Below are 18,070 nucleotides of genomic sequence, written 5' to 3'. Positions count from 1 at the left end.
TTTATAATAGTAAAACATCTCTAATATTAATGCAATAACCAATTGATCCCTGTTTTTTACAGTGTAAAACATGTTACCTTTTTACATGACCAAATCAACTTCATACCAACATCATTTTAGTAAAGTCGGAATAGCTCTGTGACGTGACAGCAGGTATATCCACTTTCTATGCTATTGTTGGTGTTTTGGTAGAGTGAAAGATTACATGTCTGGAATGAAAGCAATGTTCACAGTGAAAACAAAGATGAAAAAAATCCCGTCTCATGTTTCCGCCCTGAGGGCAGAGATGCTGCTATAAAAGAAGGAAGTTTGTAGAATTGTTACTGTGAGAGTTTCCTAACAGGTAAGTGCATGGGTTTGAATTATGAAAAATCTGTACACATTTATTTTTTAAGCACTGCCTGACTTATAATTATGAATCATTTACTTTAAATAATCATTTAAATAATATTTTGATTCATTAATGTTCACATTCAAATTAAATGACTAGCTTTGCTTATTTTTAGGCTATTTAAGTCAGTGTTTCAATGACCTTTTAAAGCAATTGAACGTTAACATCATGTGTTTATTGTTGGTGCGGAGGTGATAACTGCAGGTGCATTGCTTTGAGGGCGCGCGCTGTGAGTCTGTCAGAGAAGATGGGGCGCGTATGCCAACAGCTGCATTTGCCGCTTGCTGTTTGTATATTACTGTGGAGCTCCGCGGGTAAATAGGCTACTCTTTCTTTACTATTTTTATTACAGGCTGCAACACACTAACTTCTTAAAATTAATGTATCTGCCAAATAAGATGTTTCATTCTACAAATCTGATATTTTGAAATTGTTATACAGGAGCGCAGCGGGTCAGCAAGATATCACCATACGTTGGCAGCATCAATGGTGGAACGAGACTGACCATAGAGGGGGAAGGTATATCATTAATGTATAGTAAAGAGAAAAACAAAAATGTGCTTTATTGTAGGCTAGTTAAATAAAGTTATTTAAATTTGTAATATCCGATTAATTATTCTTCTAAATCATTCACTTTTGCAAATTTAAGGCTTGGATTTAAAAGAAAATCTTTAAATTGCATTTTTATTTAGCACTAAATGATGGAAACTGGCTAAAAGAATGATAAGTGCTTAAATGAATAGCTTTGGTCAATTCTTCTCAGGTTTTTCTCAGGCCAACCAGTTCAGTTTCAATGCAGACGACCCAAATGTTGGTAACAGTGTGACACTGGTGTCTCAGACGAGATCTATTCCCTGTGATGTGGAAAGAGACTCTAGTCACTCCAAACAGATCATGTGCTATACAAGGCAAGGAGTTACATATTTCCAATTTAAATAGTTAAAACGTATATGGATTTTGACATTATAATGTGTGGAGAAATAAGATACATGGGTAATGTGAATAGGTACCCATGGTTTAATATGCTTAGAAAAAGTTTATTAAACCTAGGTAAATTGGGTATTTAATCCACAAAATTAAGTAGCAATTGGGAGAATTATAACTCATAAGAAAATGATCTGTCAAAAATAATTCTACGTATTAGCAAAGTACTATTACAAAGTGCAGTTACATCAAAGTCAGTGTTTTGTCATTGCATTACATTTTCTAATAAATCTGAAAATGACACATAAGTGTGTTGTAAAATCAACATATTAATGTGTGTTCTGCATAAACTGCATAAATTAAATGATGTTTTTTCAAACAAATCCTTGCTTTTGGGTATGTTTCAGAGCTCTCCCACAAGATGACTATGAGATACGAGTCAGCGTGGACAGTGTGCCAATTCCTTTAACTCAAATTTGTAATGGCTGGAGATGGTGGTATTACTGTACAATGCATGTAAGTGTTTGTTGAACCACAAATGTACTAATTGTCTTAACCAAATATTATTTTAAATAAAATATTGACATATTACATGAACATAAAAAAGTATCTTACATTCAAATACATGCTGTGCTTTACAGACTAGATGGTATTATTCCCCCAGCATTCAAAGTATTTGGCCTCTGTCAGGTCTTCCAGGTAAGATTCTTGTTTACTTGTTTCTGTCATAACTAATGTATGCATCATCGTGGTCTAAAAGTGATTTTATGACTTTTTATAATGTGAATGTATAGGGACTGTGGTGACACTGCGAGGTAGAATTTTCACTGACGTGTATGGAAGCAATACAGACAGAAGCTCCAATGGTCGGAACACAAGATTCGTGAGGTCTGGAAATATCTAATAGACAAAAAAAAAGATATATTATGAAATATGTGTTTCATCCGTACTGTCTCTTGACAAATGTGCAAATGTGCTAAACAGGGCATACATGGGTGGCATGTCTTGTGAATTACTGAAACCGAGTTCAGACGAAAAGTAAGCATATGTTTTAGATGTATGCATTTGACAGACTTACAGAGTGCATTCAAGGTATACATTTCAGTATATAGGTGTAAATCTTACAATGCATAAATTGCCTTTTATTTCCCAGGCATGGGCTAAAATTGGACAGTGGGGGTGGCGACTGGGGAGACATGAGTTGCAAAATGACAGGAACTTATGTTGGTGAGGAATGTTTGTCATTCAAATGAGTCTAATGTTAAAAACTGACTATTGAAAACAAATACAGAATAAACTGTTGTTATCATTGTCTTTAGGTCATCATAACCTCAGTTACATTTTGGATGGTGAATATGGGAGGTCAGAGAAGTTTGATGTTATTTCACCAATTTTATACTGAAGTTTCTGCATCTCTTAATGTTGTTGAAAGTTTTAACAAAACACATATTCTTTAGGAGTCTTCCAGACTTAGGACTTTTCAGTGTTTCCGCATTGAACAAAATCGCCATGTTCCAGACATATGCAGGTGCGGAAGAACATTCTTCTTAATGAATGCAAAATGTAATTCTGCTTAAAAAGAGATATTTATGAAAATCTTGGTGGTTCTCTTTCAGAGGTGACAGGAGTTTCTCCGTCTGAGGGCAGCGTGTTGGGCGGCACTTTACTCACTATTCAGGGACGCTACTTTGATGAGACCGACCGGCCAGCAGTGGTTTTAGTTGGAGGTACATCTGAATTAAAAATAATATATAAAATAAAAAATAAAGACACTTTAAAATGTCATGAAGGTCAAGGAGAGAGAACCCGGGAAGCGGTACAATAACTCAAATCTTTATTAACCACACAAAAACACGCGATGGGGGGAAACCAAAACTGAACAAAGATAAACTCAAACAAACTGATAAAAACAATGACTTCCCACAAGTGGACAAACAAGGGAGAGGCAGTATGAACTAAACTAAACACTTCTCTTGAATTAGACACGACTGGGAGTCCAAGAATCTGGACACGAGGAAAGTACAACAACATTGCAAAACGAAACAGCACAGGACCGCAAACACAAGGGCATAAAATAGGGGAACAAACAAAGAGTAAATAACAGTAGGCAGGTGTGGGAAATCAAACACTGGCGTTGTCAAGAGACGAGACAGGAGAATGCATGGTCATCATAAACAAACAATGACCATGCGCTCCCACACGAAACACGTTGGACTGTCATGACCCTGCCACAAGACTTGAAAAGCAAGACAAGATGAGGCAGGATCATGACATTTAAGTAAACACGTGAAATATTAATAGCAGAAATGAAAAACATTTAAGATGATGTAATAGGCTGCTTATCAAATTTCCTTGATTTCATTCAACATGCCTAGTTCATGCTGGGATAACGTGAATCAAGTTTTGCACAACCTTCATGCCCGCTAATGTGCACCATGATGTCATAAAAAACAAGAAATTCCTTTTCATTTGTCAAATATAAATTATAATCTTCTGCTGATAAGTATAATTTTCAACAGATCCATTAAAACCCAACAACAAATACTAACCAATTTATTTACCGAGAATGATTACAGATATTTGGTAACTAATTCTTCTTTTTTTGTTTGCTTCATTTTCATTAGGTCAAGAGTGTCTGATCCAGAGCATAACAGATGAGAAGATACTTTGTGTGAGTCCTGGTTTTGAAAGGACCAACATGACATTGTTTCCAGGTGAGAAAACATTGTGCTCTGATCATTTCTGTCAATTTTCTTTTTGTCACATTAATGTCAGCTTTCCAGTGTCACATTCTATAGATCGTTTCTGTCACGTAGCTCACTGTTATCCTGAGAATCTGCCAGAGATATTCATGTCACAACACCAAAACCACAACATATTTGTTAAAGACATTTTAGAGATTTTTTTAAATCTGCAATACACACATTTTAACATTAAGCACCTGCGTACACATAATATTTTGAATATAAAGGAACATTAAATTAATTGCCCTTGGAAAAACCTCAGCTTGTACAGAATTATTAATGATGGTTAAACTGTGATGCTTACAGGCGGCAGAGGTTTAAAAATGGAGATGTGGAATAACAGTAATCCAGGGAATCTAGAGGATGCTCTGACCTATAATTCCAGCAGAACAGGTTATTCTGTACAGTGGGTGGACTCTCTGTCCTATGTGTGGCCCACTGCAATGAATAACTTCGTGGCTCGACTAAGTGGATTCTTTGTCCCGATGGAGACAGACAATTACTATTTCAGAATAAAAGCAGACGATCGGTGTAAACTGTATTTCAGCAAGACGGGTCTTCCCAAAGATAAAGTATGTGAATGATAACAAAATCTATTTTATTTCATTATTTGATATACGTAATAAGCGTACGCCATTGTGAACATTTTAAGCCATTTGTCATCATAACTTTGATTTATTTGTAATAGGTTTGTAATCAAGTGAATTCAATTTAATGTACTTTGTTACAGGTCAACATTGCAAATCAGCTATATTATACAAACAGTTTCTTCTCGTATGCTTCCCAAAAGTCAGAGGTCATGCGCTTGGAGAAGGGAAAACCGTAAGTTACATTTTTAAGACTACATTTGGTAAAATTTTATCCAATTCGAAAAAATCTTGTGTTATCATTTTCTGTAATATATTATTGTGCATAACTTCATCCTAGATAAAAAAATGAATCTGCCGCTTTCATGTGCTGCAGGTATTACATTGAAGTTTTAGTTCAGGAGTATGCCGTAGAGGCTTCAATCGACGTGGCCTTTTTCAAAGAGATCAGCCCGTTCACAGTCCAGCAGACAACAGAAGCTGTTAATGAGAGACAGCGGATAAGCACCAGCTATAATGTGTTACCTGACAAACAGGTATGTGAGCATACAGAACATTATTTAGGGAAAGGACAAAAATTATTTCAACATTCTAGAAGGAAGTTAATGATGTCTATAAATTCCTCACTCACGACTCAGATAGGAACTATTGTATTTCTTGAATTACCTGCTGTAATAGGTGGTTAGTTTCATGGGATGGACACCAGTAAGCGCCGTCCAGGAGGTGCAGACTTTGAGAATCAGCAGTGACTGCTTTCTTCTGAGCATGTGTGAAAACACATATTACTTTCTTTCATATGGAGCTCATACAACAGGTGCATTTGTGCATGATTTTTGAAAAAAGAAATGGGAATATGATTAGATATTGCTAATATAATAAAAAAGTGAATTCACAAACCTCTACTTAAAGTCTTTTTGTTTGTTGTGTTGTTTACCTTGTATCTTGTAGGGCCGATTGCCATCAGTGCATCAGCGCTGGAGTTGCAGAACGCTTTAAATGATTTGTGGACGATAAAACCAGACACAGTTACAGTCACAAAGGAGGAACTGAGCACAGAAGCACTTTACAATGTGACATTCAACTCAAACAGAGGTGAACAAACCATTTATCACAATAAAGAGAATAAAGTGATTTATTGAATCATAATTCTGATCATTCTTCTGAATGATTTCTCTTATTTCTCAGTTTTTCGCTGAAAAAACAAATATTTTTATTCCAGCAGTTTATTTTTATTTATTATAATTAACACAAGTACACAAAAAAAAAATGTCTTGATCTCAGGTGACTTTGAGGATCTTCAATATTTGACCATGGGGTCAGATGTAAACATCACAGTTACTGAAGAAGTCAAAGGGAAGGCCAGTCTGGAGAATTTCACACTGCTGTGGGGCGGCGTCCCATCACCTCCTCTGACTTATAATGCATCTGAGACTGAGGTTTTAATTTTTGTCTGTATGCACCTCTGATAAAATCATGTTTAACATGTTTATGCTCTTCTGACGTGTTGCTTTTGTGACAAAAGGTGCTGGCTGCACTACAAGCGATGGTCTCCGCTAAATGTCCATCACAGATTCCAACCACTGAGAACTCCAATGTAATTTTTTTCAGAGATTATGAAGACGGTACACCAGTAAGTACAGCTTGCTTTGATAATTAACACCAAACTAACGTAAGGAATCTGACATGCATGAAAAGGATATCCTGTTCAGTTTTCTGGCAGGGGGGTCCGGGTCTCTGATTCTGAAGCTTTCTGTGGGCGTTGGTCTCTGAGGAACCCAGGGGTTATCTTTCACTACAATGACTATACAGCATCCGGAACGTACTACAATCCAATTCCACTACAGACGCACACCACAGTAAGCATCACCACACATTTCAAATTCTCAATGAATCAATTTCCCTCGGGATAGAAATAAAGTTTTCTTAGATATAAATTTTTTCAATAAATTGTGGGTTCATTGAATTGTTTCTATAGTTCTGCTTGGCCTACAAAGGCCGTCTGATGAATCAACTTGAAGTGATCGTCCGTTACCAGACAAGTGCAGGTGTTTACCAAGAGGCTGCTACACGAATCTCTGTGCAGTTTGACTCAACGGATAAGTATGTTTATGTGTCTTACATAATTTATTTAATTTTATTATAACCAAAATAAAAGTCATTTTATTGTAGACATCCCTTTCCCGTCATTTTCAGGTGGAACTACAAGTGTGTGGATCTCCTGGATTCCCTCCAGCAAAGATTCGTAGGCTCCAACTTCAGACTCCTTCAGCTGAGTTTGTTTGAACAAAGCGCTAACTCTTATTACTACATAGATACTGTTCACATTGGAACGGCAGTAACTGCTTCAGACCCTAACGGTACTTAGAAACGCTTTTAGTTTCATTTCGATCGCTGACTGGTATGTCGAACTATAATTCTGGTTTATATGTTTTTCCTCAGTTATAGTGCAGGGTAGACGGCCACCTGCTCTCGCCAGCTCAGGTCATTTCATTTCAAACTTTTCTGTGCGCAAACAAGCAAATGCTTCCCAAGTCAGCTATGAGATCACAGCATCACCGTACAACTGTGGCTTTGGCATTCCGTTGTTTGGAATCGGCTTTCTACAGGTGAGTAAAGGATTTTGTTACAGCAAAATAAAAAATTCTCTCATCATTTACTCATCGTCGAGTTGTTCCAAATCCGTAGAAATGTCTTTGTTGTGATGAACACAGAGAAAGATATTTGGACGAATGCTTATAACCAAACAGTTCTTGGCAACCATTGACTACCATTGTAGGAGGCCCAGAACAAAAATCTCCTTTTGTGTTTAATAGAACAAAGAAATTTAAACAGATTTGTAACAAATGTTATATTGTTCTAAATGTCAAGATCTGTCAAATATCTGTATCTGTAAATAATGACTTAAAGATCAGTTCAGAATATTCTTTAAAATGTCTACTTTTGCTTTTCACAGTGGTTTTTCTTGTTTTTGTTTTTCCTCATACAAATCTCGACTAAAATGTCATCCTGTGATTTGAAAGTAACTTCCTCATAACAGTCACGTTTCATAAGTCACAAAGATCAATCTGAAATATTTTCAGCAGTTTGTGCCTGGGTCAACATATTTGTTGCGTCTCGAACAACATTCCTGACAGCCAATCAGATCTAAAATGAAAAACAAAATTCTGATTTTACAGTTAGGTAATGTTGGGTACAAACATAGGATTGGTTAATGGGCAAGCACACTTCTCAAGTATAAGCGGTAAACCATGGCCAGGATTTTGACTTAATTTGTGTGTCAAATACAACATTCACAATCTTCAATTTTTGTACTGTAGAAGCTAGAAAACAGCACAGAGGATCTACAGATTCAAAGACAGAACAATGCCACAGTGACCATTACCCGTCCTCAGAAGGCCACCCCGCCACTTACTGGAACTTTTGATGTGGAGATCTTCGGTCGACGCGTTGAGGGTAAACAATCGCCCTGGTGGTTTATCACTTAAAATATGTTGGCTCACGGAATTTCTTGATGCCAGGTATTTGTGTACCTCAGGTCTGCCAGTAGACATCAGTGCTGTAGACCTGCAGTACGCACTTCAGGGAATTCCAGAGCTCGGCCAACTGGATGTACAGAGATATGGAGATTGTCGAAGTTACAGATGGGACATTCGCTGGCTCACTGTCCCTGGCAACCAGCCACTGATCAAGGCAAGAAACAATAAACTGATAACATCAAAGCCAACCATCTGTCAACATTAAATCAAATGGAAAAAACAGCAAAGATGAGATCTCTTAAATATCTTAATTGTTTCTGCTAGACAGCAGTGACAATACATAATGATCAAACTGAGATTCTTGCTTAAGATTCCTACTTATAAGATTTCTCCCATGAGAGGAAAGTCAACGATGACTTCAGTATTCTCACATCGGCGTCTTTTTTGGAATTCAGATCAAAACAACACCAAAGTTCAATACAACATTATCTGAGTTATGCCTTCCACATTATAATATCATATTTATATAATATTATAATTTTATAATCTTATATGATAATGATTTTTGGATGAAATTTGAAAAAAGATTGATGTTAGAGAACTGATATCAATCACAAATAAAACTTCTGTCATTGTTTACTTTCTCATTACCTTAATGCTGTTTTGTTTAGATTTTAGGTTAACAATTTCTTTCTATATAATAGTTCATAATGATCATGAACATTGCACTCCAAAATACTGTCACTATAAAAAAAGTGTACAGGTATATAGATTCCTTTTGTGATCCGGATGCCTTGTGAAAGAACAGATTTTACATGGCATTCAAATAATGTCAACATGTTCAGTGTTGAGTTCACTATTGCTACAGCACAAGAGTTTGTTGTTTCAATAAATAAGGAAACTGTTTTACAATAATGTTGACTGTTCTGTTTAATCTATATGTTCACCAGGTTAATTCCTCTGCTGTGGTCGGTTTGAACCCTTCTGTGACATCAGGCGAGATCGAGCGAGGGGGCCTCTTCAAACAGAGAATTACAGGAGACTTTCTGCGCCTCCCATCAGATAAACCACAGGTGCTTTCCTCACACTCAACAGATTTGATCACAATACTTGTTTGTTCCACATACATTGGTCCTCTGAAGGTGTGGCCCCTTGTTAAAGTCTTTAAAGTCTATTCCTCATGTCACCCGATGCCCTGCAGTGTGCACTGTTCAATGGAGTTACATAGTGTGCCAGCTGAATGGCTGGTTAACTTTGTTTAACTCTGTCTGAAAACTCAAGTGTTGTGGGGATTTAGCATGTCTGGGGAATTATAGCTCAAGCTAAGCGTGAAAGGTTTATTTGTGTTACAGACAGGTGCGTATTAAGTCATCAGGTCGTACGTGACTGTCACCGATAAAGGAAGAGAACATCCCAAAAATTTTGTTGTCTAGTCGATGACAGTCATAGACATATCATAGCTTTCTACCTTTATTATAAATGTTTCTAAATTTTATATTTTATTCTATTTTATCATATATACTTATCATATATATTATATGATGTTATTATTATGTTATATTATGTGAAATTTAAAGATGGCAAAATGTAAATCTGGGTCCTGAATGAATGCATCAGTACATCAGCTGAAATCATGTACTTTAGATGTCCAAAAACATTCACATTTAAATAAATCACTAAATGTATCCACAAGGTTGAGATTTTCATCAACGGCATCCCATCATGGTGTTCAGGTTATTGTAGTTTCACCTGGAGTGAGTCTAAGACCCCAACAGTGACCGGAATGTCTCCTACAGAAGGTGCGGTAAATAATAAACATCCATCTACGATACAATTATGTTCTCTGAATTGTTTTTTGGAGTTTTGGTTGTGGTATGGCTTGTATTTCAGGTTCCAGTGGTTTGGCAACCGTTCTTAACATAACTGGATCTGGTTTTGATGGTGGCGATGTCACAGTAAAAACTGGTGATGTGAAATGCTCTGTTCAAAAGGTTACAAGTGAGTGAAAACCCAATAATATCATCCTCATAAATCAAACCAAAATGAGAGTTCTGTAACTTTTTGCCCATGTCTGTTCGCTGATGACAGTTTAGTCAACGTAGATACTTAAAATAGCACTATTGAAGAAATCTTGTAAAGTAATTTGTTACGTGTTCCAGACACCTATATAACCTGCAGAGTTGGTCCAGCAAGTGCTGGCACACAACCAGTGTCTCTGAGTTTCTCTGGCCTGGGCAATGCCCGATACCAGAATGGCACCAGTTTTAACTTCACACACCTGTTAGGAGTGACCTCCATATACCCCACCACAGGAAGTGAAGCAGGTACATGACAACACTATAAAATATCACTTGCAATAAGTTGGCTTGAATAAGTCACAGCAAAGCAGTTTTAACACATTCAACTTTAGAAATAATCACTCTGGCTTCACAGGGGGGGCGATTCTGACTGTGTCTGGTTATGGATTCAGTATCGATACAGCTGTCACCATTGGCATCGAGCCATGTAATGTCATTGAAGCAGAATTTACCCAGCTGAGATGCATAGTTCCAGCTGTAAGTAAAGATTATTATAAAATGCCAACACCAATTACCTTTGGTAATGAACATTTTGGTGGACTATTTAAATAAAATGCAACCAAGTTGGAGTCTAATGTATATTAATCTTTTGTGTGACATGTCAATCAGGGGTCAGCAGGTCAACAGACTGTAACAGTGACCACGGGAGATATAACAGCAACATTAACTGAATCCTTCATATACAACAACACTCTGATGGCCACCATCACTGCTGTCAGCCCACACACTACATCAGTATTCGGTTTGCATGAATTTTCTATACATTGTTGGTATCTCATTTAAAACATACTAAAATTTCCAAAGTAATGCTTTTCGATAGAAAAAAAACTTTAATTCTGTGCACATTTTTTAGAATCTTCCTGAAGTCGCTGTGGATTAAAGCATCCACTAAATGAATAAATGAAACTGTAAAACATCAGAATCAGACAGTGGTAGTGAGACTTCATTAAATGCCTTTGATTTTTTTTCTAAACCTATTTGTCAATGCTGTCAATGTTGACTAGACTCTGCGTTTAAGCTGGAAAATATACACAACATCAAAAAGACACTCAGTATAATTAACCTTAAATATGGGCCCTATGTACAGTTAGTGAATTCCCCTTATAAACTCAATTGGACACAGACAGGGTCTGTTCTAAGAGAGACTTGAAAATAAAGACATGGGATACTACAAACTGGTAAAATCACATTCAAATGTCCAGTGTCTCTTTGTATCATATTGTTTTCATCGTAACTACCACCTCGGTTATTGTTTCCTCGTATGACCTCATTTTTCCACTCTTTTGTGCTCAATGTCACTTTGGCTAATGTAACGCATCAGAAAAGCCGGCTTGGCTGCAGTAATGCAGTCCTCAGACGGTTTGGCTTCATGAAAACTGTTCACAAAAATCTGTATGTGTGTCTGTCGATTTTCTAAAATGGAGTAATTTAACTCCCTGATTTTTTTCTGTCAAAGGGCTCAGGATTCTCAATATCCAGGGCTCAAATTTTAAGGAGCGGGTCAATGGCAGCTCTGTTCTGGTTGGAGAGACTGAGTGTGAATTGTTACAGTGGACCAATGAAAACATTACCTGCATGTTACCCAAACTCGCCCCAGCTGTATACGACATCCACGTGAGAGTCGGGAACCAAGGATACGCCTTAACCAGGTCTCAGATCACTACTGTAATGTCATATTTTTTATGTTAAGAAGAAAATAATGAAATGTTTTTGTTTTCTTCATGTAGTGCTGGTGTTAATACCACTATAGAGTTTGTTCTGAAGGTGACAGGCTTCTCTCCACCGATGGGCTCCTTGTATGGAGGAACCACCATCACCATCAGAGGCTCTGGGTTCAGCTCGGCCCCTTCAGAAAACAATGTGACCCTGGGTAAGACAAGAGGACGAAATGTTACGAAAAAGAACATTCTAGAAATGTGAAAGGTCAAGGTATTTGTTAAACACTGAGCAACTGTTGAATTGTCATGGTTGTGACTCAGCAAAACTATTTTTTACAGGAGACACACAATGCAAGGTAACAGAAGCTTCAGACAGGCAACTGACATGTGAAACCCAACCAACCGAAAAAACATACACCGTGACAAATCAAGGTTTCCACACAGGTAATATATCATTTTGATCTTTTTCACTGTCACGCACATGAGCTGAATACTTCAGAGGCAGTGACACAATGGCTGTCAAAAAGCATCAATGACAGAAACGTTAGCAACAGTAATATTGCAGAATATTCCACAAGCACCTGATGTTTTTTAAAAGTCTTTGGTTTACAAAAGATTATAGTGTTTGTAAATATTTTTAAAATCATTATTCTGTTTTGTTTACCTCGCTACCTTTTCTTAAAAATTCTTGGTTGGCAAGGTTTATGTGTAAAGCAAGAGAAGACAAATAAGAAATCCAACATATCTGCAATTAAAGTGAAATGAAAGTTTTTTCATCATTTACTCACCGGCTTGTCCTATCAAGCCTGTATGACTTTCTTTCTTCTGCAGAACACAAAAGAAGATATTTTGAAGAATGTTGCCAAATGGCCCCCATTCACTTATATTGGTTTTGCGTACATACACAAGAAGTGAATGGGGGCCAGTGCTGTTTGGTTGCAAACTTTCTTAAAAATATCTTCTATTGTTTTCTGCGGAAGAAAGAAAGTCCTAAAGGTTTGAAATGACAAGAGGGTGAGCAAATGATGATAGAATTACAATTTTTGGGGTTACTATCATTTTAAGTCTTATTATCTAAATGTAAGTAAAATAATGTGCTTTTATACTCTGTTCCTACTTCCCACTGCATTACAATTGCAATTTTGTGACTACATGTGCCTGTTTGCATGACTGAATGCATGTATACCTACTATGTGTGTTCAGTGTATGGTCAGGGTTACGCTTGGAGCCCGTCTGCACTTATAGTATCAGTTGGGGACACAGTGGTTTGGAGCTGGGAGGCACCGGCTTTTGTTTCTGATCTGGGCTACAGGGTCTTCAGTGTGTCCAGTCCCAGCAGTATTGAATATGATGGCATTGCATTCAAAAGTGGAGACACCAAAACATCCAGAGGTACAAACTCAGAATCCATAAACCAACATCAATTAAATTACGTTTTCTTTTTCAATGCATACATAATGTATAGTTTATGAGTTCAGCGTTTAGTGGTACTCAAACGTTTTCCACTAGGACCATGAAATATGTTCCATACAAAATTATATTTGATATTAATAGTTTCTTTATTATTTTTAAGTAAAGCACTTTATATTGAAATGTGCTATATAAATTAAATAAACGTTAGTTGGGAGAAAATCTGACACTCTTGCTGTTTGTACCTGTTCTGGCTTTAGGAGTCTTCAGCTATCGTTTCACCTCCCCTGGAGTTTATTACTACAGCAGCGGCTACATTGACTCCATTAACCAGAAGATGCTACAGGGCGTAGTGACCGTCAGACCTCTGGAGGAGAGACTTGTTGGGCTTCAGGTGTCTGTAGCTGGAATACAGGCCTCTGTGAATTTAGGTACAACAGCAACACTTTCATTTTGTGTAATTTTTGTACCACTAGCATCAACTAATTGCATTGCAAGGATAGCAACTGATTATTAAAATGAAAACTGCAAGAATGTATTTGAACACTGAAACATTTCGTACTGTACATCGGCTTTAGACTCTCATTGGTTTGGTCGGGAACAGGTGGATTTAACCCATTTCTATGTCCTCCATAGTCTCAAGGCAAGCGAGGTCACCTGGGTCAGAGTGTGTGGCCACAAACAACTGTCAAATGGGGGTTTCTTATAACCCCTCTAGAGATCTGTACTTCACATTTATCTCCTGTGCCACTCCTACTGTAAATAACATTACTCCTCACCACGGCACCACCCATGACATCATCACCATCCAGGGATCTGGCTTTAGCAGTATCTCCTGTGCAAATGAGGTGAGGTGAAGAGGTCAATAAAGACATAAAAACTGACCTCAGTTTAGAGAATATCAAAGATTTAAAATTCAATATATAGGACAATATAATATAGACGATGATTTTTGTTTGCAACTAAAGGTCGATGTTGGAGGTCATCCGTGCCATGTCATCAGCAGCACTTCAACTCAGATAAACTGCAAACTCAGTCCTGACAGCGGCGCTCCAGTGGCCATCCCCTTACCCATAACCGTCCGGGTTAATAACTTGGGTACAGCCATCATGACAATGGCGAATGAGTACGACCGCAGATTTGTGGTTCTACCTGTGGTTGATTCCGTCTCTCCCTCTGTGGGCAGCACGACTGGCTACACTCGTCTCTTCATCTCTGGCTCTGGTTTTGTGAACGCATCTGTGATGGTAGCAAATGTTCAATGCAATGTAGTTTCCATGAACTACTCACAAATAGTGTGCGACACCTCGCCGTCTTCACCTCGTAGGGGAAACGTCACAGTCTATGTTAACACCATCTCTTCCTCTTGCAGTTCTGAGTGCATGTTTGAATATTCTCAGTCTGTTACACCAGTTGTCTCCAGCGTGTCACCTGACTCTGTTACTGGAAACTCTACTACTGTTGTGGTCACTGGCAGAGGCTTTGGGAACAATACAGCTGATTTAAGGGTATCTGCTGATGACATTATGCTGGAAGTCACAGGGGTTACAGATGACAACATCACACTTTTGGTCAGTGCCCTGCCCGCTGGGAGACATGCCCTGCGAGTGGTGGTCATGAGTAAAGGTCTCGCCACAGGACTCGTCCACCTGACCAGCACACCACAGGCCACCATCCAACCAACATCAGGAAGCATTGCTGGAGGAACTCCACTCTTGATCGAAGGAAATGGCTTTGTGGCAGAAAATACCACTGTGATGCTTGATGGCATCCGTTGCCAGATTTCGAAAGAGACCCCAGACAGAGTGAAATGTTTAACACCTGCTCATGCAGAGGGAGAAGTGCGAGTCGATATTTGGGTTAATGATGTTCAGTACCCACAATTACGTTTTAACTACACCAGTAAACAAACTCCAAATATCTCCTCAGTGAGCCCTGTAAAAGGTAAGAGTAAGGTATCTTGCTTTCTGTATACAATCAGACTGTTTACTAACAGTTAAAAAGGTGAAAAAGCCCATTGAATGAGAATTCACAGACATAATAATGCTACTGACATGTTTTCATCGCAGGTCCTGTTGGAACACAGATCACCATCTCTGGTTCAGGCTTTGGCACAGACGCAGCGCTCGTCTCAGTGAAGATTGATGGTGTGGGTTGTGATGTGACATCCATCACAGATACACAGCTGATGTGCACTGTTGGGCAACACGCAGGAGGAACATTTCCTGTTAGGTTATATCATCAGGTCAAAGGTCATGCCTTATCTCAGTCTGTCTTCAGCTATGAGCTGCTGCTGACAGGGGTCACACCAACTGAAGGTAATCAAAATTCCTTTTAAATTCAAGAGACCAAAACAGAATGTAGTAATTTGAACAGTAAACTATAGGATCTAAACCATTGGTTCTCAAACATTCTGACTCCAAGGTTCCCCATTGTGTTCAACAATATTCAAAGGCCCCCCTCCCACTCACAAAACCTAAAAATTTCTACCCAGTAATTGGAAAATGTTTATTACTATACAAAGTGAAATAATATGAAATATATCTTTTAAAATATTGTCTAATTTTAAAATATTGGTGGTCATCTTGACGCCCTCTTGGAAGTCAGCTGGGGCCCCCTGTTCAGAAACACTGATCTAACTAAATCAAAGTTGTTTATTTTTTCTTATTCACCCTATTATCTCTATACTTTTGCATATTGTTGAGCCTTTATCATGTTGAACTGTTATTGTCCAATGTAAAATCTGGGTTCTGAGGCAAAACCAGACAAAATTTACTGTTTAAAATATTTCTGCTGTACATTCGTCATATCATTTGTATTAGAAAATAAAGCGTTGTGCTGTTCTGTGTTGTTTTAGGAAGCTATGCTGGAGGAGCTGTTATTGCCATTCAAGGCTCTGGATTTGACCCAAACACCACCAGAGTTCTCATCTGTGACAGAGAATGTAACGTGGACCTACGGACATCCACATCTAACCAAATGTACTGTGAGGTCCCGTACAACAATGGTATGCACTACTTTATCAAAAGCATTGTGTGTGTTTAAAAAATGCATGGTTTGCGTAACAAACACTATTCTATCATTGTACCGTGAGATCGAAAACAATGATCTCTTTTGAAAATAAAAATATGTGATGCCAGGAATACTCAAACAAGTCAACCAAAAACAAGGACAAAACATTTGCGACAGCTAAGTGAGCAGGTCACGGGTATTTTAAGATGAAAAGAAAGATCTGTCTGCAACAGCGCATGTGTCTGTCTTTCAGGAAATGAAACAGAGCAGGTCTGCGTGGTTTTAGTGAGGAACGGAAACGATACAGTCAACATCACAGCCGGCTACACATACAGATCCTCTTTAACCCCTGTGATCACTGATGTCACCCCACGCAGGGGAGGAACAGCTGGAGGCACCAGACTCACTATTACAGGCTCAGGGTTTAGGTGCAGACTTTACTATAAAACATAAAAAATCTGTGTAGTACTAAATTAATTTAAAAAAAAGTGCATTACTGTGTGCAATATTACAATTTTTAACAACTTACAAATCTCAAAATATAATTATCAGCAGTTGATTATCATACACAGTGGCCACAGATAAATTTAATTAATGAAGCCTTAAACATTTTTTATTTTATTTTATTGTCTCACCAGTGCAAACACCAGTGAAGTTACTGTGACCATTGCGGGATCTGTCTGCGATGTCCAGTCAGCCAACAATACACAGATTATCTGTGTGACCAACGATCAACGAAAATCCCAGGAAACTAAAGTTCGAGTCCTGATAGGAAACAGAGGAATCGCCAGAATGGTAACACCCACATATATATAATATCAGATTTATCAAAAGTTAAATAACTACAAACTGACCATAAATACTTAACCTCTCTGAAAATAACCCCCTAGTTTCGTAAATTACTGCTGAGCAGAAAAGTTACAACCAGTGCTGGAGATGTTTCTTCTGTTTTTCAGAACCGTGCTGATTTCTTCTACATTGATGTATGGTCATCTCCCTATACGTGGGGTGGTCTCTCTCCTCCTGAGAAGGGCACATTTGCTGTAATCACTGCTGGTCAGACCATCCTATTGGACACTAGCACTCCTGTCCTAAAGATGCTCCTTATCCAAGGTATTGTCATTTAGACAAATACAACCTTCCTAATGAAATAGAAAAGGGTGCTAAATGAACGGTTTCACTGAAGTCCTTGCTTAAGGTTAGGGCAGTATGGGTAGTCTTGGGGGACATTTCTATAAAGGGGAAACGCATGTTGATGTTTTTAGCAATTTCCCCACAGGGGATTTCTAAACTACCTTTAAATGTACGTTTTACCTCCCAAGGTCGAATAATCCTAAACCATCTCAACATCACACATTAACTGATGGCTTTTTTATGGTATTTCTATTTTAAGGCGGACGGCTGATTTTTGATGAGGCCGATATTGAGCTACAGGCGGAGAACATTCTGATCACAGATGGTGGAGCTTTACAGATCGGCACAGAGCAGCAGCCCTTCCAGCATAAAGCCATCATCACGCTGCACGGACACCTGCGGTCTAAAGAACTTCCTGTTTATGGTGCAAAGACCCTCGCTGTCAGAGAGGGAGTGCTGGATCTGCATGGTATGCTTGTACAGTACAGCATTAAAGCAACACCTTGTAGTTTTTCGACCTTACCTTTTTTTATCTCTAAAATGACTCAGTGCTAGATCAACTCTTAACAGGACAAGTTCTACTGCTACCTGAGTAGCCTCATAGCGGTTACAACCACACTCTGTAAGTTCTGTGTTCGGGTCGGTACACACAGCCC

The 18,070-nt window shown here is 38.3% G+C and overlaps 1 protein-coding gene across 1 annotated transcript in view; it reads left to right on the top strand.

Moving 5' to 3' along the window:
- The first annotated feature begins 337 nt into the window (after window positions 1-337).
- Window positions 338-18,070, top strand: part of LOC306910474 (fibrocystin-L-like) — a 30,210-nt gene continuing 12,477 nt past the window's right edge. The window contains 45 exon segments of the mRNA XM_079485051.1: window positions 338-343; window positions 583-705; window positions 833-910; window positions 1,155-1,299; window positions 1,723-1,831; window positions 1,957-2,014; window positions 2,110-2,203; window positions 2,300-2,353; window positions 2,469-2,542; window positions 2,635-2,677; window positions 2,773-2,843; window positions 2,932-3,042; window positions 3,940-4,029; window positions 4,366-4,631; window positions 4,790-4,881; window positions 5,023-5,182; window positions 5,325-5,460; window positions 5,595-5,738; window positions 5,928-6,082; window positions 6,169-6,276; window positions 6,356-6,502; window positions 6,622-6,746; window positions 6,840-7,003; window positions 7,086-7,252; window positions 7,964-8,099; window positions 8,182-8,336; window positions 9,073-9,195; window positions 9,816-9,921; window positions 10,013-10,120; window positions 10,282-10,446; window positions 10,556-10,677; window positions 10,810-10,942; window positions 11,657-11,849; window positions 11,928-12,070; window positions 12,198-12,302; window positions 13,062-13,250; window positions 13,529-13,722; window positions 13,937-14,116; window positions 14,237-15,212; window positions 15,338-15,586; window positions 16,126-16,275; window positions 16,534-16,708; window positions 16,919-17,075; window positions 17,237-17,393; window positions 17,674-17,883. Coding sequence (XP_079341177.1) covers window positions 639-705; window positions 833-910; window positions 1,155-1,299; window positions 1,723-1,831; window positions 1,957-2,014; window positions 2,110-2,203; window positions 2,300-2,353; window positions 2,469-2,542; window positions 2,635-2,677; window positions 2,773-2,843; window positions 2,932-3,042; window positions 3,940-4,029; window positions 4,366-4,631; window positions 4,790-4,881; window positions 5,023-5,182; window positions 5,325-5,460; window positions 5,595-5,738; window positions 5,928-6,082; window positions 6,169-6,276; window positions 6,356-6,502; window positions 6,622-6,746; window positions 6,840-7,003; window positions 7,086-7,252; window positions 7,964-8,099; window positions 8,182-8,336; window positions 9,073-9,195; window positions 9,816-9,921; window positions 10,013-10,120; window positions 10,282-10,446; window positions 10,556-10,677; window positions 10,810-10,942; window positions 11,657-11,849; window positions 11,928-12,070; window positions 12,198-12,302; window positions 13,062-13,250; window positions 13,529-13,722; window positions 13,937-14,116; window positions 14,237-15,212; window positions 15,338-15,586; window positions 16,126-16,275; window positions 16,534-16,708; window positions 16,919-17,075; window positions 17,237-17,393; window positions 17,674-17,883 — 6,784 coding nt within the window. The 5' untranslated portion in view covers window positions 338-343; window positions 583-638.

This window comes from Barbatula barbatula (genome assembly GCF_947034865.1).
Source record: "Barbatula barbatula genome assembly, chromosome: 21".
NCBI classification, from domain to species: Eukaryota; Metazoa; Chordata; class Actinopteri; order Cypriniformes; family Nemacheilidae; genus Barbatula; species Barbatula barbatula.
This window is presented reverse-complemented; position numbering and strand designations above follow the sequence as displayed.